Below are 20,823 nucleotides of genomic sequence, written 5' to 3'. Positions count from 1 at the left end.
TGAGAGGGGCTCATGGAGAGCAGCTCATGATGGAGCCAGCTGCTGCCTTCTGTCAACCTCCCTGCCCACCGCTCTGTCTACATGCAAACACGCATGTGCACGCCTACTCTCAGGGCCAAGTCTTCACGCCAACTCCCCTCCTCACTCCAGCACCCACGCTCGACAGCTGCAGCCGCACAGGGTTTTCTCCTCATCCAAAGGTTTCTCCAGACTGGAGAGAAGTCCCAGCTGGTGGGAACGTGGTGGTGATAGGCTGGAGGGGTGGGTTGGTGTGTCCCTCACTACGCTCTGAGCACCGCAAAACACTTGTGTTTGGACTCCTGCGCGTCACTGCGGGTGTTGCTGTGCTCTCCTGAGTGGTGAAGCCTGCCGACTGAGCCCGCTTGTCCGCACACATTCGCCCCGACACTGGCCCAGCGTCATGGTAACCAGGAGGATCCTGCCCCATTGTGTTGAGGAGGAAAGAGGAGGCGCGGCTACATGAAACATGGGGCTGATCTGCATTGGAAGGGGCGGGGCCAGAGCAGCAGCTTGCGGGCCTCTGTTGCTCCAACACGCATCCGGGAGCTTCAGAGGGGCCAACTGTTTCGCTGGCGTCTTGCCTTTTGTTTGGCCATCTCTGACGTCTCCTTTCCTTGTTCTGACCTGAGTCCCCCCCCCCCACCCCCTCGACACACACACACACGGTGATACACCCTTTTAAACCCCTCAGGCTCCATTTCCTTGAAACAACTGAATTTCTCTCTGAATGTCAACATTGTATGAAATGAAAGTGACAGTGGAACCCTGCAGAAGGCTGGAAGTGACCAACAGTCCCTGTTGGGAGCTGTACAAGGGCACGCTAAACTCAAGGGGAACATTTTAGCTTCTGGCGGAAAAACTTAAACAATGAGGAGTGGAACAAAGCTTGAATTTCCAGCCAAGATGTCATTTAAAATTAAAACTGCATGGTGTGACAAGTTTCAGTTTGACCTGACAGTTGATGTTTTGTTGCACATTGGCCAGTTTATATGAACTACTTGGATCAGGATGACTGGTAGCTGGTATCTTTCCTGCTTGACCACAACAAGGACATAAACCCCAGTATTGACCAAAGAGGAAATGTGTTTCAGCATATCCCTGCAGTGAGCTACTGGACATTAAAGAGCACATAACTCTGTGGTTGTTTACTTGTTCAAACAAGTGTTTGTCCAGATATTATCACCAGGGGCATTTCTGTGTGTTACAAATGACAAAATAAACTATTTTAATAACCCATGGTTACCTTACAATTCACCAGTCATTCACAATAGGAAACTCTGCAGCCCTGTGTATTGACCATGTCTGGTCCGTGTGTGTGGACATGTCAGTTCCCATCAGAGGGGGGTGGAGAGACCCTGACCTGGCCCTGTGCTGGGCCCAGGGGCTCTGGGAACTGCTGCAGGAGAACTGCCCAGCAGTCAGGTTAACCATATCAAGACTCGTGTCGCCTACGTCCTTATCTTATCACCGCTGGCTGTGGTCTTAACCTTGGCTCGCGAGGGAAAAAATCTTTAAAAGATTCAGAAGGGAGGGATTGTATTCAAAGTGAGCAGTGAAACCATGACCACCCCCCCCCCCCACCCCCCCTTCCTCCCCCTCTCCCTCCACCTCTCTTTTAGCAACGAGATAATAGCTCCACTTGATCAGGGTCGCTGATTAACGATGGGAAACTGTGAGATTAGCCTTTCCGGCTCCACCGACACAGACTCACACACACATCTAGTAACAGAAAGACAATCTCGGTCAATGTCGGTGATTGGAAATGCCTTCCTTCCGACACACAGAAAACACGGAGGCACAGACACAGCAAGGAGCTTCAGCGGCTCGGTCTCACCTCGTCGTCTGTTGGCGTGGGGGGGGAGTGAGGGGGCTCCTCTGCACTCTCAGGGTCAACATGGAGCAAGTCCCAGCTACGCCAGGAGGTCAGGCGCCCGAAGCGTACCATAGTGCCTCCGCAAACAAAAAACCTTCCTCACTCTCTCTGCGACGGAAACTGAGATCAATCCGGATTCCCGAAATGTGACGAGGGATAGTGTTAAATCCAAAGGCTGTGCGATGATCCTCAAAACATGACAGCTGGAGAAGTGTGCCCCAGGGAGTAGCATGCGCTCGTCCCGACAGCAGAGACGACTGACTCCGTCAGGGGAGCACTGGCTGATTACACCCGAGTCTGCTACTGCAAGGGGTCAAAGATCACTCTGATCAAAAGGAACAGTGCCACAGCATGCTGGTCCTCCCTGCTCTTGACACAGGTCTCTTCACCTCAGCCTACTACCTGTCCTCTCTCCCTCTCTCTCACACACACACCTTTCTCACTAGCCCCTCCCACTGTCCACAGAGAGCAGGGCTACTGCACGTCTTTACAAAACCCAACAACGCACGGACCACATGCAAACATTCCTCATTCGCTTATGAGGAACTAGAAATACCCCAATGACATGTTCACAGGCCTAGGGAGAGAGCAATATGTCGCCCTGAGAAGTGTGACTTGGATGACCGTTTCGGGGCAGGATCCTTGTTGTCGTTGTGTTCCATCACATCCATCTCCTGCTGAGATCAGGTGAATGTGTGTTGATGTGAGCCTGTACTGGAGCAGCGTCTGGTAGCCTGGCAGCGGATCCCAGATCACACGTGATCATGAGGAGACATGTGACCACTCCCAAGTCACCTCCATTGTTCTATCTGCGGCAATACTGTGTAAATCAACAATGGTTCCCGTTTAGTGAATTCAAAGAGAAGTCTGCAGGGGGGAAAAAGAGGTAGCTGTTCATAGTGAAAGGTCAGTTGGCCTGTCTGTGAGGAACAGACGGTACTATAGTCTAATGTACTGTAGTCTGATGTACTGTAGTCTAATGACCATTATCAGACTGCTGTGAGGAAAACACTCCGATTCAACATGATTCAACACCCCAGCCAAATTGGTCTCCTCCTTCCTTGCATCATTTATCAAACACGGTAGCAGGTATTATGTTTAGTTGATGGTGTGTGTGTGTTTACTTTGTGGGTTCAGCTAGTCCATCTGTGTTATGCCTGCCCAAAGCCACTGAGATGAGGGCTGCCTGCGTTAGTACATCTGTCACCCCAGGGGCAGTTTGGCTCTTGTACCAAAAGCCAACCCCTAGTGTACCTATCTATAATGACACAACAACCAATACCTGCTTACTACACAACATTCAGAGTCCCCCCCCCCTCCGGCTAGGCAGAACATGGAGATATCTTTTTGGGCTAGACCTTACACTATAGACAGCTGTGTGGAACAGGAGCTTCAAAGGGCTGGCAGTTAAGATGGAGGATCTCCTGGTCAGGTCCCAGCGTGTCACGGTGAAGAGAGGGAGCCTCTGGACCTTCTGCCTGGCCTCTGTGTGACGACTCTCTTATCTAACAGGCGGACAGCCATCTTTTCCTGCCCAAAGCCGCGCGCCACGTTCAAGAGGTGAGACTGCGTGTCACCGAGGTGGCTACTCGTGACAACGTCGCATTTGGCGCCCCATAGCAACCCCTGTGTTACATAAAGGGAGTCATATCAAAAGTTCAACGGTCACATCTGCATACCTCGTTCACGTGGTCCACAGCTTCATGTGGCGTGTGATCTTTACAGCTTATTGTAAACCACGTGACTGGGGCTGCCCGTCAGTTTCTATTCTCAATAATCGAGTCTAGAGAGAGCTGCTGCAGCCTTATAGGCTGTGACCAAAACACACATCTGATTTCAGGGGGGTGACCTGGTTATTGTGGATAATGTAGCCTACAAGTCTTAGAAAGAATGCTTTCCCAGCACATTACGTTGACATTTGATTCCCTTTGCAGTCGCTTTTCTCCGAAGCAAGCTACAGGTAGCGCATAAACAAAGAGCACGTCAAGCACTTTTCCATTTCTCGAATAATATTGAGGTGGTCAGAGAGTCAAGGAACAGTCCTGTGGTACAACAGGATCTCAAATACAACATGCAGAGAAAGGACCTATTTGCAGGTGTCACAGGAAGTGATGTGTGCTGTGTTCGAGGCCCTTGAGCGGCCAAGCAAAAAGTAGCTAGTCGGAGTAAAGCTGGAGGCCATGCGTGTTGAGCCCTTGGCTGAACGATGGTGTGGATGTAGAGGAACATGTAGAGGAAGGGTCAGAACGCTTCACTATGTGGCAGATCAACCAAGGGTTATGATGTGTTCATCAGCACATCCACCTGTTCCTGTGTCACAGGCACCGGTAACCAGCCGACATCGGCTTCACCTGTTTACCAAGACTGGCCTCGATTGTTTCCCGAGGGTGATTGGAAGGTGGAAGTTGGATGCTTCCTGATTAAAGGTCATTATGAAAACATGTCATGAGGAAGAGCTTAACCTCAGCTAGTCGGACCCCGTGGAAATCAGCAGAGCTCTGACAAAAGTGTCAAGAGTTTGGGAACTGTCAAGACTTTATGGTTCTCATAATCATAAAGGTGAGATTTGGACTGTACTAATTTGAAGATCCACATCAATCCACAACAGAAGCCAGCTATATCCCTGATTTATGGGTTTATATCTAAAATACATTGCACTCTATGACTCGGGCATTAAAGCCTGCCCTAAGCTCAGACCGGCTGATACTGTAGTTGTAGCTCTTTATCTCCACCTTAAGGCCAAGAACGGAATGGCGGCTCTTGGTCTATTTTCAATACAGTGAACTCTCAGTTGATGAATACATTCGATCATAGCAAAGTATGGAGGTCAGTTTGCTGTCGAGAAACAAGGAAACGTGATGTTGAGAACTCCTGCTTGGAGCCACTCCCATGTTCCCATCTAAGCCTGGAGATTTAGCAGGAGCCAGAGAGACGATTGTGACAGCAGCCTCCTTGCCCTGTCTGCTGCTGCTACGTGGAGCTTCCTAGCCGCGGGCCCCGATGACATCACACCTACGTTCACACAGCCCCATTGAAAGTGGGTGTGAAAGGGAGTCTAGACTTGTCTGGAAGGTGGATCCCAAACGTGCTGACAGCTCTCCTGCGCAAAAGCGCCGAGCTAGTCCACACAGGCTCATTAGCCAGCCTCCTGCCATGTGCATGCACAGGAAAGAACCTACCCCTAGCCACCTGCAATGAAAACAGTTACGGCAGGAGGTACTACCATTGAGTCTTAGGCCTCATTGATGATTGGTCAACAGCAGCGAGGAAATGACCGCAGGCTCCATTAAGACACACAAAACGGTCATCTGCAGTCGTTGAACCCAACAGCCTGAGGCCTCTGTCCAAGTCCAGCACGTCACAGCCTGCCTGCCAGAGCACCAGGATACCTCTGGTATGTCCAGCAGACTGCCTCTCTCAGCACTCTCTGTCCATGCCAAAGTAACCACTCTTTACTGCCCAGGGGGGACCAGAGAGGCAGGGCATGTTCCTGGGTGAGGTCATCTGTCTGCCAGGCTGAGACACAGAGTACCAGTAGGCCGGCAGAGCAGGCTGGCACGGAGAGCCAGGAGGAAGCAAATTGGCAGGGCAGGGCAGGAGTCCTGGGAGATGTGGTAACACCCATGGAACATCAGGTCAGGACTAGACTACAAGGCCATGGGATCCCAGCTGAACAGGAGGAAGTCACGGAACAGCTTCACGGGGCTGGGACGCGACAGAATGCATATCGAAGGTTGCTTGTTGTTTTTGTGTGCCATGAGTCCCGCGTGTGATTGCAGTGTGTTGTGACGTGTCCTCCAGACAGGTGTGGAGAGCAGGAGGCTGTACTGACCAGCAGGTCCACGCTCTCGCGGCGGCCCAGGGAGCCGTGCTCCACCTTCTCGCTGCCCGGGGTGAGGATGTAGGGGCTCTGCCCCCCCGACGGCTTCATGTTGGGCAGGCTGAGCGAGCGCAGGTCCTTCACCCCCTGTTCCACCTTCAGCTCGTCCCCTGGCCGCGCTGACGGACACACAGACAGACAAGACAGACAGACACACAAGACAGACAGACACACACACAGACAGACAGACAAAGACAGACACACAGGTTCAGTTTCAGGTTCACTTGCCATGTGCTTCTGCTGTCGACACCAACACTCGACCTGGAGACTGTTAAGACAGCGTGGAAGGTCACCGCAAACAATAGAACAGATTCGAGGGGAGTACGATGTCATGAAATAGAACTGAATACAATAGAAGAGCTTCAATGGGAAATTTGGTGAGCTCTCTGTCTCATTTCTTTTTTTAACCACACCAACCACCACACCCTAGAGCACATGACTGAGAGCTAGCAGCTGATTTTTTTCTCTCTCGCCGAGTTGACGTCTTAGTGTGTGTGTGTGTCAGAGTGGAGCGGCGGGCTGCGGGGAAGAGGAGGGGAAACGGCACACACACACATTAGTCACGGAGCAGGACTGTGTGGAGACTCAGCTCTTTGAAACCCAGACAGATATAAAGCCAGCTCCTTGCAGGGACCCAAGATGGGGGACGCCCTTCCCAGTTTCCTCTCATTCTAGGGTGTGACAGGAAACAGGGGCCCTGCCATCTGTCCCACCCATGCATTATTTAACAGGCTTGGGTAACAAGAGAAGAAGTAAAGCCTATCTAATGAAGGAAATATCAGAACTTTCTAGACAGAGACTTTATCCAAGTCACCCATAGATCAACAGCAGGGGACCTCATATGCATTTCAAGCTCTACCGATTCACTTTTTCACGTCAAACCCTGCCCAATGGCATGCGAGCCATATTAAACGTTACACGGCAACAAGTTTGAAAAGGGCAAGCAAGCAAACAAACTCACGTAGCAATAGTTGAAATCGCATGCGCTGCTCTGTGTATGAATCATTTCCAAATCACTTTCAACATTAAACATGGTTCGTGAACACTGCCTCCCATACCTTTGACTTTGAGGTAGTGTCCACCGAAGCGGTAGGCCTCAAAGTTAAGGGACAGTGGGGTGTTGGACTGGTCCAGGAACAAGTCCACTCGGGACAGCTCGATGCCCTTCCTCTCAAACACAGGGCCTAGAATCTCCCTGGGGACACACACACACAACTTTACTCAATACACTGGGGAAACTCCCATTACTAGTACCATAGTGTCATGTTCAGAACCTTAGAGACCCCCATGAGGCAGGACTCATCACCCCCTCCCCCCTCCAGCCGCCAGTCTCCTCTCACCTCAGGGTTTTCTTCTTCACCGCCGGGACGATCTCGGTGTCGATGTCCACGTTGAGATCAAACTTGAGGCTGAAGCACTCCTTGCTGGGGTCCTGCAGGGGGCGATAGACACAGCAGAGGTGAATGGAGGTCTGAGCCAGGCTCCTGAGCTGGGGAGCACTAGGAGGGGAGGGAGGGAGGGAGGCTCCTCCACACCACATGCTGCAGCAGACTCCCAGGAGTCTGGGACAGCCTGTTATACCACCCTGTTTACCCTGCAGACAACTCTGCAGTGGAGAGCTCTCGAGTTGTACTCAACTGGCAGCCTGTAGCCTTCACCAGTATGCGTATACATACAGTTATCTACCAGATAATAATATTAATAATGTACCAGATTCAGAACAGTCCCAGGACCGTTTGGCTCAGAGGACAATAGGAACTGAAATGGAAATGCTTGTTTCCGGAGGGGGACTCTCCTCCTTCTTCTCTGTTGCAGCCGTCAGCACCCAGTACTCACATCTGTGTGTCTTCTTCTGGGCTTCTTCTTCACCAGCTTTACCCCTCCGACTCTGCGTTCCCTGGAAGACCAGCAGACACATCCGTTAGCAATCCCCACTTCCACACAGCCACTGAATGTTTAGCAAGGAAGTCAATGAACCTCGAGCGCGCCGGGAAGAGAAACGTTATGTTGATTAACCACGAGCGGTGGTCGAAAATCTAATGGGAAAAGTCCTGGGACACACATTCCCTGCCTACGTTCGGCCCCGCAAAGCTAAGTGAAGGACACCATGAGGCAGGCGTGTGATGGAATGTTGACTTGGGGAGGTGACTGACCCTTGTTCGCTGACCCCCTCGTTCTCTTCCTCCAGGTCAGAGGGGGGGCTGGTGCGTGGGGGGCACGAGCGCGTCGACACGTTCCTCGCCAGAATGGATCCTGGGAAAAGGTGGGGATTACAAAAAATACACAAAATAAAAGAGATTGTTGTTTTGGTAACCATTCCAAAGTTTGACTAACTGTTAGTGTCTGGCTAAATCATCCTATTGCCTGTTAATAATTAAACTGTGCCAGACATGATAAATCCGATGCTAGACTATGATTCACTCTTAGGGTAAACCTTTACACATATTTACCAGTAACTGGGTTGAATACAGATCCATGACATTTAGTCATTTAGCAGACACTCTTATCCAGAGCAGGGTTCATGAGGTTATGAAAAGGTATTGAACCCACATCATGATATACTAGTTACAATCTAGTATGAGGAAGCAGCCTTGGTGCAACAGGAAGGGGTTAGAATACACAATCTTAAATTTCAACCGAAATGAGAACTGAAAATCACAGCAGTGATATTCTTGCTTGCAAGTTATAGAGAGGTCATATGTGTGGTCAGATTGGTTGTTGGCCTAATAGTGGTGATGTGTGATGTCTTGTGTCGCTAGTGGGCACCTTGGGGTTGCAGGTCAAATCGGGGGTGCCGGTCAAAGTGCATGTTGTCTGTGTCGTCTGGGTGACAGCGCGAGTCACATGACTCACACAGGTGAAGGGGGTTCTTGTTATTAAGGTCCTGGCAGTCTGGGTGGTGGCACACCTGGAAAGAACGAGGGAGACAGAGAGGGAGGGAGACAGGGAGACAGAGAGACAGGGAGACAGAGAGACAGGGAGACAGAGAGGGAGGGAGACAGAGAGAGACAGGGAGACAGAGAGACAGGGAGACAGAGAGACAGGGAGACAGAGAGGGAGGGAGACAGAGAGACAGGGAGACAGAGAGACAGGGAGACAGAGAGACAGGGAGGGAGGGAGGTAGAGAGACAGGGGGGGAGACACAAACACAGGGAGGGAGGGAAGGAGGGAAATGAAATACAGAAAGAGAGAGGGTCAGACCAATGGATATGCCAATGACTCAGCCCAGCTGTCTGGCATGAGTACAAAGCACTAGGTCACAGTCCTGCATAATGGTCTTGAACAAATAAATCTGCAATGCAAATACACACACGTGCATAAAACAAAAACACGCACGCACGCACACACACACACCAACACACACAGGCGCGGCGCCACGCGTCTCATTGTTTGCACCCTCACAAGGCTCTCTCCTAGCCCCTCCCTTCTCCACCTCCTACGTCCGTGGGAGAACAAGTCCCCTCAGAAAAGTTGCCTTTAGGACAGACCTGAGACCAGCTCACCCCTCCATAATCTTCATCTCCACAGCCCAGCACAAGACAGCAACACTGACCCCAAGTCAAGGTCAAGGGGAGAATCTTCCTCAGACAGGCAGCAGAAGGCAGCAGGATTAGACCTCCCCTGCCTGGGGCAGATCCAGACAGAGCACCCTCGCCCCTCCAGAGAGAAGGGAGCTCCAGAGGGGTTAGTGGAGATCCCCCCTGGGCCTCCTCCCACCCCTGACTCCCAATCAGCCCTCACCCTGGACCCTCACAGGAAACCAGGATGTCTGGAGAGATACAATGGAGGTCCTCCTAATGGGCTTCCTGTCATTGTCTTCTTGTACTCGAGAGCAATGCTGAAGTGTGTGTGTGCTCATGTGACCCCGGGCCCGTAAGAGGCGGCTCATGCCACTGAGTGTGGCCTCGACATAAACACACACCAGTGAGACGAACGCACAAGGACCCAAACACACGCTGGCTATTAGCCCACAAGGACATCCACACAGGAACCTCCCGCGTCCCTCTCGGCTGTCACACCGACATCAAACACAGGACCCACATGCTGTCTGTCTGCCAATACGGGTCTGGAGTCACTCAAAGTCCATCTGATTCATTAGAATAAAGCATCCTCCCATCATAGCAGTAAACACTGAAGACGGAGGAGGGGTGCCTACCTTCCAGCCTGGAGGGTGTGAGCACTGACCTCTGGCCACGACCCCGGCCTCGACCCCGGCCTCGACCCCGGCCCCTGCACACTCCGCCTCCACATCCATGCCAACGGACACCCAGGACCTCTGCTCACATAGACATCCACCCCCGGTCCCAACCTTAACCCCTCTGGTCCGCTAGCACGTTCCCCACACCCCACTCCAAAACAACACAGGCTGCCTGATTAATCCACTCCTCTCAATGTCTAGCCAGGTTAAGTAGCGGTTCACAGGGACTGGTAGCAGAGACAGGGGGGTTCGCTGAGGTTAAGACAAGACTGAGGAATCCCGGCAAAATGCCCCCACCTAACCAGCTTTCAGATGTCCAAAGCCCCCCTAATCTGAGCTCTAATTGGTTGCGGTGCTCTGTCAGGGCCATCTGACGCTGGGGGGGGAGTGATTAAGCATCCCTCTTTCAGCTGGGCAAGGGTCTCTCGCTCCATCTCCCCTCTCTCCCACTCTCTTTCTATCTCTCTCTGCCTGTCCCTCTCTTCTCTGCTGCCCACACTGACTGCACCCTCCCCCAAGGCCTCCTCCAGAAATATAACCGTTTCAAAAACTGTTGAATAAATGAGAGGAAAACCAGAGAAGAAACAGATAGAGAGAGATGAGAAAGCAGAAAGAGTGAGAGGGGGGGGGAGAAAATAAGGGAACGAGAGAAAGAAATAGCGAGAGAGTTAGCTAATTGCCTTGTTTACAGTAAAAGGCATGTCATGCTCACTTCCAATAAGCACAATTGGGTTAAGAGTGCTTTCATGTTTTTAGACCAAGGCAGGGTGGCTACTGAGTAACTTTAAAAGCAGCTTTAAAGAAAGGCTCTGTTCCATAAACAATGCTACGATGGCGCATTGATATCTGTATTAATTTGATTGTATCAGAATCCTTCCTATATTCTCTCTTTCCACCATTCACAGCATGCAGTTCACACAAGCACAACAAAAACAAGTACAACTTGAAAAGCTTTTTTCTAGAAACAACCATTATACCCTCCCTATCCCAAAACATTCTCACAAACACACCACACCCGACATCTCCTTGACTCTCTCTCATGATTCAAGGCAGCACTGATGGAGAACCCACAGACAGCTGCAACCTCGGCCCAGTCAAACGTGGAGACGGACCCTCGCAGACGTGACATAGGAGCAAATCACACACCATTTTTAGACTGCAGCTCCGAAAGGTAACCAACAAGTTAGGGCGTCCACATTCCTGCCAGGACTAAGGCAGCAGCAAATATCTGCACCCTGAGCCAAAACAAATGAGCAAGTGAGGGAGGGGGAGAGGACGGGAGGGGGGAGAGAAAGAGAGAGCAAGACACAGATAAAGAGAGAGGATGACGGAGAGACTGAGAGAAAGACAGAACGTGAGATGGCGAGAGACGGGATGGAGGGTGGAGACAGTGAGATGGAGACATAGATGGAGAGAAAGAGAGAGAGAGAGAGAGAGAGAGAGAGAGAGAGAGAGAGAGAGAGAGAGAGAGAGAGAGAGAGAGAGAGAGAGAGAGAGAGAGAGAGAGAGAGAGAGAGAGAGAGAGAGAGAGAGAGAGAGAGAGAGAGATGAAGAGACAGACAGAGAACTCCTGGACACTTGGACCTGAAGACAGGGTATAATATCCAGAAGCCTGCTGCAAACCAAACACACCAGCCAGACAAGATTGATAATCCACCAGGAATCAAACTAATAGAACCCCCTTGTTTTGTTATTAAATAGCTGAGGATATGACTCCGGGCATTTTTGCGATGCTAAACATTCCCACTGATGATGTGACATGATGGAGAAGATGGATACCCTCTCCTCTAAACCGGCAGTGAGCAGTTAGGCAGTCAACCTTTCAGTCAGCCAGTCAGTCAGTCAACTTGTCAACCTGTCAGTCAGTCAGTAAGGCAGTCAGTCAGATCTCTCAGGAGTCTCCTAGATGGCCAGACCTAATGAGCGACCACAGGGTGCAGCATGGTGCTAGTCCCAGGGCAGACCTGAGGAGCCAGCCTCTGACAGCACACACACCAGTTCAATGGGGCACTTCAATGACAGCTGAAGGGGGGGTTGAACGGTGTGTGAGACGAGAGTGTCCTTGTGTCGCGTGTGCATCGCGTGCGTCTCTCCAGACGGCTGTTCTCAGACCGAGGGGGGTGGTGGGTGGATTAGCCGTGGGTTTGGAGGAGCGGTGACCGGGGGCCGGAGCGACACACACCAAGCCCCGCCGACAGCTGGGAACACAGGCCGGCCCCTCAGCAGCCCTCGCTCCGGCTTATCACATCCACCGCCACGCGCCACCTGCTGACGCACCCGCACATAGCGCACACACGCCAAGGCGCCATCGCACACGCCGAGAGACACGCGAGCACGTGAACGACAGAACCCAATGACACGCAGGCGGGGGACAGGTGACGGAGTGGCTGGGCTGAGGAGGATGAGGGGCGCTGGGTTTAGACTCCCGGAGGGCAGCTGCCCATCAGAGAGATGACTGGAGGCTCCTGGTGAGACCCAACCTGGGTTCAACTGTCACGCTCTGCTTCAAAACCCTGATACTACACACACACACACACACACTCTGCCCACCTACAGAAAAAAGGGAATTCATGTACGTTTACTTCCCCTGTATATTAGGGATATTTTCTTAAACTTACGGGCCGGTCAACAGCACTCGATCAAACGCACAGATTCCCTACCGCTCCAATCAGATTTGTTTGTCCTTCCATTGCACACCTTGCTCTTGCATAACATCACTGTGTGTGTGTGTGTTGTGTGTGTTTTACATGGCATATTATGTCTGCAGGGATGGTGGATGAATATGTTGACAGTAATGTGTCCCAGTGCAGGCCCAAAAATGTGAGAGAAAGACAAGAGAAGTAGCACAGTAACTCAGTTTAAAAAGGAAGCTATGTCACAGGACTTTAATAGCACCCTTATTGTGTTTGGTCTTTTGCTGTACAAAGGCATGAAGACACACACGTACACACACACACACACACAATACTCCTGCTGTTTGTCCAGTGGTGCCTACGCCCAGAGAGCAAACCTAATTCCCTGGCCATCCTCTAAAAAATCCATGACCACAGCCTCTACTCCAAAAGTAGGTTTCCTGCTGCACCACACATACACACACACACACAAAACTTAATAAAAACCCAAATCAAGGCCAGTCAGCAGGAAACATTAGTGAACAGTGTCCTAGGACAACAGGGGCCAGTGTTGGGGGGTGTACTACACACAGTGATGAAGGCCGTGGGTAGAGCTACACTGTGCGGAGCTCCGGAGCGTTCCGAGGATGGGGGCTGTGAACAATCAGGGGGATTGTTCTTACGACGACCTGGAAGGGTGTTCATTACACACACACACACACACCGCTCCGGTGCCACTCCTACACTGCAGAGTAACAGTTGTTGTGGACCAGTCTGGGCAGGTTTGTCATCCGTCGTTTGGCAATTTCACTCTGGTGTGATGCCTCTGAGGAGTAATGCATGTTCCTCCTGTAAAACCCCCTCCCCCACCCTCGCCAGTCATGATGCTGTGTGGGAGTCAACCGTTTCACAGTGGCTGCACATCCGTGTCCTGAATGCGTGGGGAACACGCACCCACACAGGCAACACACACACACTCACACACACGCGCATACATGCATCACACACACACACAACCATAAATTAGGCTTGGCTGACGTCTTTTTAAACTCGCAGAAGCATCCACTCGCATCTATACAAATAAAACACCCCCAAAAGGGATTGGTAAGAATCGCTCGTGCACAGTCATGTTCAAAAGCCGTGATTATGCACACTCACACGCCCAAACCCAGACAGAACTCTTTCAGACTCCTCCAGGGCCATCGGCGTAATGAACATACACAAACTTCACTGGCACGTCATGAATGTCTCATGCACCTTCCCTGGACAACAAGCTGGACAACTTCCAGACCTCTCTAACACACTGTTGTCCTGCGATTGGCAGATGACTGAACTCAGACAAGCTCAACTTTGACTCAGCACAGACCGACAGCCATAGACTGTAGACGTCTGACTCCAGCAGTTCTGCTACGACAGCGGCCCATCTCTGTGACTGTGGGCACAGAGAGGCAGTCTAGCCGCTGCTGAACACCCCCTCCTCCTCCTCGCCCCTCTCCTGGCGTGTCCAAAGCCCGCAGAGTACAGACACAACTTAGAGGGCCCTAAGGCTCGCTCTAAAATCACCAACGAGGTGGGACACCCTTCAACCAATCACCACTCGCCGTCCAGCTGTGTTCGGACAGCGACGGACGAGCAGCTGAAAACGCCGCGGGAGCTCCAGGTTTCCAGCATTAAGAATGATAGATTGGCACACGAAGGCTAAGAGCTAAATGCCTGGAGAGCATGCTTTCTATCAAACGGAGAGTGGAAACTGAAAAAACCCACAAGTATTAGACCCTTGACACATTACTTCTAGTTGCCTCTTTTTTCTCTTAGAAGTAATTTTCATGGCCCTTTAGGGGGCTGGATAAGCCCCCCTCCCTGCTGCATGTCCAGTCATGTTACAGTGTAGCTGTTAGGTGGGGCCGTAGGTGGAAACAGAGATTGGAGGATGAGAGGAGGGGGGGGCAGCTTGGGAGGGGATCAAAGGGAGCTCCGGGTCAGGCCTTAGCCCAGGTCTCCTTTAGTTTTCAATAAATAAACGGTGGGTCTGTGAAGAGAGGCAGGAGCGCCGCTCGCTGGCTCTTCCTTTCTTCCCCCGCCATCCGACCTGCGGCTGGGCAGGACACCAGAACCTGGCTGGACCAGGATACCAGGACATGGCTGGACCAGGATACCAGGACATGGCTGGCCAGGATACCAGGACCTGGCTGGGCAGGATACCAGGACCTGGCTCTTACTGAATGGCCTTACGCAACACTGTCTGCCCCGTCTGTTGGATCTTTTGCTTGCCTGCCTGTGTATTTCCACTGTCCACACCTGTCTCTCTCCCTGCAGACCTGTCTGTCTCCCTGCAGACCTGTCTCTCTCCCTGCAGACCTGTCTCTCTCCCTGCAGACCTGTCTGTCTCCCTGCAGACCTGTCTCTCTCCCTGCAGACCTGTCTGTCTCCCTGCAGACCTGTCTCTCTCCCTGCAGACCTGTCTCTCTCCCTGCAGACCTGTCTGTCTCCCTGCAGACCTGTCTCTCTCCCTGCAGACCTTTCTGGCTACATCTCCTCATCTATCCCGCCAGCTGGCTGCCTGCTTCCTATTAAGGCCCCCTTCCTCTAGACTGGCCCCGTCATCTTCAAGCACATATGGATCTCCTCAAACAGAGGCACTTGTTGCGTTTGGTTGTCTTAAAGAGGCCAGAGTAGGAGCCCATGTTTCTAACAGACAGAGGTCATCACATTTCAGATTGGGGTTGTACACCTGTAGACATTTACTTCCAGTTCAGTTCCAGTCATCCTATGGACAGGGGTAGGCCACAGGATGTCATCATCTGTCTGCATGTCATGACTGGATGAGGTAACATGTCTAATATGATCAAAGACAATACTTCCCAGCTTTCAGAAGTAGTCGAATATATGCAGCCAGTGTAGGACAAAGCAAGCTTCAAGTCAAAGAGCATGCCATGGCTTCAGATGAAATATTCTGCTAATGTGTCCAGCGCACAAGGACAAAACACTTTTCACCATAAGCAAATATCCCTGAACTGTGACACACACTTGAGGGAGGAGGACAGGTATTTCCCATTTTACGAATACACTGACACACATACACAGACACGTACACACACACACGTACACACGCGTACACACACAGCCCAGCTATCTGCAAAAGTATACACTGCAGTGGTCAAAGTTCCTTGAGCTAGTTGTACACACAAAAGTATCCTCAAGGACAGTAACTACCGCTGGCTCTCAGGAAATAGCTCCTTTTGTCAAGTAAACATTCCACTGACAGGCAGAACAGCAGAGTTTTAACTATAAACTGCATAGAGTACTTGCACACCCCTAACCAACCCCTATTGAAACGTCCAATCTTTGTATTAACAAACCCGTACCAGCTTATGTCAACCTCAATTACATTCCAGTGACAGAAACCCTGCAAACACTTAGTACACTCACACCTGTTACTTCAGTGCAAAGAAAACATTTTCAGGAGGAAAACTCACTTTCCGACGACAGAAAAAAAATAAATACAGCTGACCGTATTGTCATCCGTCGTCAAACTAGTGTCTGTGATGGACGTAGAACAGATGTTTCCATTGAGAGGAACCGTCTAATCAATGTGGCCACATGAGAAAATAGCACTCACCAGCTGGTCTCTGTCCACGATATTCTAGTCAAGTGTACTGAACGTAGTCTCAGGCAATACTGGACTGTGACGCAACCAGGCTTCCTATCCATAGCTTCAGGGAAGGAGAAGAGAGAGATAGACAGGAAGGTGGTGTACAAGACCAAAGAAGGAGGAAGTGAGAGAGGGAAAAAGATCAATTTTGGAGCTAGAAATGGCCAGGACAAAATAGGCCTCCCTTTGACTGTCTATTTGGACACGAGATGTTCCACTTTGGGATTGGAAACAAATCATTTGGAAGCCACCTCGGGTTTCAGGCAAAAGGGAAGAGGGAACCCTGGGTGGTGTTAGGGGACCTTGGGCTGTTGATATAAAAAACAGATGTGAGATATGTTGACGCTGGAGAAAAAAAAAAAAGAACAATCATCGTTTGCCATCATCATTATCGCTAGCAGACAGCAGGGAGAGGGGATCAAAGAGAGAGATGGGAGAAAGAGGACACGGACAGACGGAAAGAAGAAGAGAGAGACAGGGGGCAAGAAACACAGAGAGGGAGAGAAGACAGAGAGGTGGGGGAGAGCGAGAAATGAGAGAGAGAGCGAGAGGAGCCAGAGTCCTGAGGCTAATTAAAACGGGGGACCAAGGAGAGGTCACAAAAACAGACTCGGTCCTCTGCTCTCCTGTCCCACACCAGCTGACTACTGAGCTGTTTAACAATCTCTCTGCCTGCATCGCTTCCAAGTTGGGTTCAAACTTAACAAGAAGGGACCTAGTAAACAAACGGAGTTACCGTTTACGGGCACACACAGGCTGTCAGAATAGAACCCAGCGCAAATCGACACAACACACCGACACCGATACTGCCACTGGTTCAGACATTCTGTTCTCTTTCCCCGCAAACTTGAGGTCAGAACTCAGACCCCAGCATACCAGCGCTGGGAGGGAGCAGTACAGCTCGGCCGATCACTCACCTGCCGTAGACAAACACCAGCAGCTGCTGGGAAACAGACGCCCTCAGAGTTTCGATGGGAGAATGATAAATAGTCCCAAGGTCCAGAGGTTGGCGAGTGTTACAGGTTCAAATCCCCTCATCAATGAAAAGCTTCTCCGCTGCTCCCTCAGTGTGTGAGTGTGTGCGAGAGAGTGAGAGGGCGAGTGTATGGCGTTGCTAAAGCTGGAGCGCTCAGATAGAACCTGGGGCTAATCTGACACAAGAGAGGCAAGAATAAGCTTGAACATGTGAGGCACAGTCACCCACGCAGGCTTGCCTCTCCCTCTCCTCAGAAGTGTGTGCGCTCATATAGGTTAAAGAAACACTTGTTCACTGCACACTTACTCAACACTGGGCATTCCCCTCAGTAGCTTTCCCTGGCTTTATATCCATTCCATAGAAACAAAAGTTGAAGCCGTCTTTTGTTTGACAAAAGTTGTCTGGTTTGGTGTGGAATCTTCTCTGTGTAGTTGTCTCTCATTTTGACTCCTAACCTTCAACAGGATAAGCAAAGCTACAGATAGGCAACCCATTTTGTTCATGTTTTAAGAGGGTTGGGCGAGCTATAACGCCTTTATCAATATCAAGAAGTACAAACTTTTATCAGTATATAGATATCATAACTGGATGCTAGTATTGAGTGCATGAGAAGGCTCCCTCAGAGCAGTTTGTGATGGTAGATGTTCATCAACATGATCATCATTACGACAGCTCTTACTCTGCTGCTCCCGTCTACAAACACCGGGCCAGGGGATGTTTTTTGGGGACGTTTTTTCGACACATCTCTCCACTGGAGGCCAGTCCTCAAAGTGTTTGACCCCTGCTATATTGGTCAAGGTTGGCCCCACTGGAGAGGACGCTAGCGCCAGTCAGGTGCCCTCTTCCTGTTATTCCCCTGTCTGCTCCCATACTGCTTCCTGTCCCGGCTTCTCATGGGGCTTGGGGCTGGCGTCACAGGGACCTCTTTCCTGGGAAGACATTCCACCGACGGGCACACGACACTCAACCATCCATGTTTGTTATTGTTGGATGGAATTTGGTGTCTGTAGTTATTGCAATTCTAATGGTACCTATTTCACCATTTCACGTGTGTACAGTTTTGTATTTCTGATTGTTACCCTTGTCTAGTAAGGCTCGTCAGGTTTCTATGGTTATGCGATATGACTGGACAACAGTGACGAATGGAGGAGCTGTTTTCTGTGTTAGAAACATTGCAACATACAATTAAACAGAACTGACTTGGAAATTTCCCGAAGGAAAAAGAAGGCAAAACAAAAGTTTCTGCGCACAGATGTCTCCGTCTGTGTGGGTCTAGGAGGGGGGGGGGGGGGGCTTGCCACAGCCTGTCGAGAAAAAACAGTGACACCGCCTGAAACCTTTTATGTCTGCTGAAGGACCAATGCAAAAACTCTTCCTCCCTCTCGCACAGCAGCCTGGCTGTAGCCTGGCTGGCTCCACACTGCAGCGCTAGCTATTATCCTAGCACCAGAAGCATGCTTCATGGCTTCATGACTGACAACCATCTAACATTTACATTTGACATTTCAATTGTATTCATTTAGCGAACACTTCCCTCCAAGTCTATCTGTAAATAGTACATAGAAAGTACAGAAGGAAATCAAGGATTAGAAGACCTTAGTTCTAACATTATATCAGGAGTCAAAAAAACAGTCTGTAGGCCTATTTAAAATGAATTACAAAATATTATCAACTATTTGAAATAAATTACAAAATAAGAGTACAAAATACAACATTTACCAGGCAGAGTGCAACAATAATGATATCGAGTAGAGTATGGGCTGTCTGGGGTCTGCTCTGGGGGAGAACTCCAGGCTAGTTTGAGCCAGGCTGAGATGGTCCATGCTAAGAGACAGAGGCAGGACGTGTCCCTTCTCATCCTCAGCTGTCATGAACTACATCTTGGACAGCCTCCAGCTAGGCTGCCCCTCTGCCCTCCACAGGTGCTACAGAGTCACGATCAGCACTTTACATTAAGGTAACGTTAACTACCACGTAACTATAGCAACACCTATTGTGTACCTACACAGTAGGTACATAAGATTGACTATGTATTAAGTGGAATTAAGTACTGGTATCAAGTCGGGTAGGTTATTACAGAAGTGTATGAAGGCTCAGTATGGTGGAGGGGTGTGAGGGATAAGTGGATGTTGTAAAGGGGCAGGTGAAGGTTGTGTCACCAAAACAAGGTCAATGTTAACATCCCCTACTGAAAAGCCCAACCTGCCCCATACCAAGTTTCACTCGGATAATAACTTAGCCTGCATGTACCCCTAGACAGTACATTGTGGAACTACAATGTTGTTACTACAGGTAGTGTTATGTAGTTTTGTGGTGTGTTGCCATGGTTATAAATATGAATTTTTCTCTCAGTAAACTTCCAAGCCACACTACATAGGCCTACTTTGTTCTCCACAAGTGTCTTGTGAACAGGTCTCATTGACAGTCCAAGCTATCATTAGAGTCTGGCTGGTCCCTCGATTTAAAATTATAAAGTGCCACAGTCTTAAAGGCGTATCAAAAGGCACCGCTCCAAACGGGTTATTTCACCTTGAAAAGTGATTAGCCTACTTTTCCTCAAGAATCCTTCTACCAGAGTCAGGGTCTGACTGCAGCATGTCAGTGCCACAGCTCGTCATAACAGCCCAATATCCGATCTGTTCATCCAGCAAACTTTCCTTTAGCCATGAGGTCACCCTTTCTCTCTCTATTCAGAAACCCCAATCAAAGACTCCCTCCAATTTCTCGGTATGAGTCATCAACCTGTCTGCGTGCAATTCAAGCAGTGATGAATATGCAGATGACTATCAACCGTGAATTACGTAAAGTGTTACTCCTCATACCAGAATGAACTGCCATAGCTGACCCTGAGGATGTTGGAGCAATTTGTGTAAACAAACAACTGACTGCTTGGAGCCCTGGCCTCGCTGATGACCACACACATGTATCCTAGTCCCAGCACATGTATCCTAGTCCCAGCACATGTATCCTAGTCCCAGCACATGTATCCTAGTCCCAGCACATGTAGCCTAATGACACGCAAACAAACACATGCGTGCAAATATGGTTAGTTAGATAACCACAACTCTAAGGGGGAACTTTAAGTCTTTAGCCAGTGCTGTTGTCCGGCATCGTTGTCGAAGATCTTTTCAAACAGAGACGGCATGTTCTTCATTAACCCAGAACACTTAAAAAAGGAAAAGAAAAAGGAGGAGGAGGAGGGGGAGAAAGGACAGAGAAAATTAAAAGGATGCACACAGCTGCTTTAAATAGTCCTCTAATCTGTCCGTGTCAAAGAGCTGGCCACTGAGCCTGGTAGGAGAGGGCAGAGGGCAGAGCAGCAAGGAGACTTCTGCTCATGTGTCTCCATGAATACAGAGGCCATTACGTATGCACAGGACAAGTGATTTAAAGTAGGCTCCCTACATTACAGCTGGGATTAAAACTCAGGCCCTTTGTGAGGTAAGATAGGCTGCTTGTTAATGTGGCTGTCTACTGGGCAACAGGTGGTTGTCATTTAATTCTGTTGTATTATGAATGTCTGTATCTGAGGAATGGGACCACGTGGGAAATGTGTAAGGAAAAGTACTGTGAGTAACAAGTTCATTGTTGACCGAAGGTACTATGTAATA

At 50.1% G+C, this 20,823-nt stretch overlaps 1 protein-coding gene across 9 annotated transcripts in view; it reads right to left on the bottom strand.

Annotated features, from left to right (window-relative positions):
* Positions 1-20,823, bottom strand: part of plekhg5b (pleckstrin homology domain containing, family G (with RhoGef domain) member 5b) — a 44,273-nt gene that overhangs the window by 9,428 nt on the left and 14,022 nt on the right. For 6 of the 9 annotated variants that reach the window (XM_047039448.1, XM_047039450.1, XM_047039447.1 and 3 more), the window contains exons 3-8: positions 8,541-8,682; positions 7,928-8,027; positions 7,611-7,671; positions 7,115-7,206; positions 6,833-6,969; positions 5,727-5,893 (exon numbers count right to left, since the gene is read on the bottom strand). In XM_047039448.1, coding sequence (XP_046895404.1) covers positions 5,727-5,893; positions 6,833-6,969; positions 7,115-7,206; positions 7,611-7,671; positions 7,928-8,027; positions 8,541-8,682 — 699 coding nt within the window. Of the gene's footprint in view, positions 1-5,726; positions 5,894-6,832; positions 6,970-7,114; positions 7,207-7,610; positions 7,672-7,927; positions 8,028-8,540; positions 8,683-9,930; positions 10,523-16,203; positions 16,686-17,153; positions 17,478-20,823 lie in introns of those variants that run through there. The other 3 variants (XM_047039451.1, XM_047039452.1, XM_047039453.1) reach the window with 3 other exon arrangements.

Source organism: Hypomesus transpacificus, chromosome 18, assembly GCF_021917145.1.
Source record: "Hypomesus transpacificus isolate Combined female chromosome 18, fHypTra1, whole genome shotgun sequence".
NCBI lineage: Eukaryota > Metazoa > Chordata > Actinopteri > Osmeriformes > Osmeridae > Hypomesus > Hypomesus transpacificus.
Note: the sequence above shows the minus strand (reverse complement) of the source record. Positions and strands in the feature narration are given on the sequence as shown.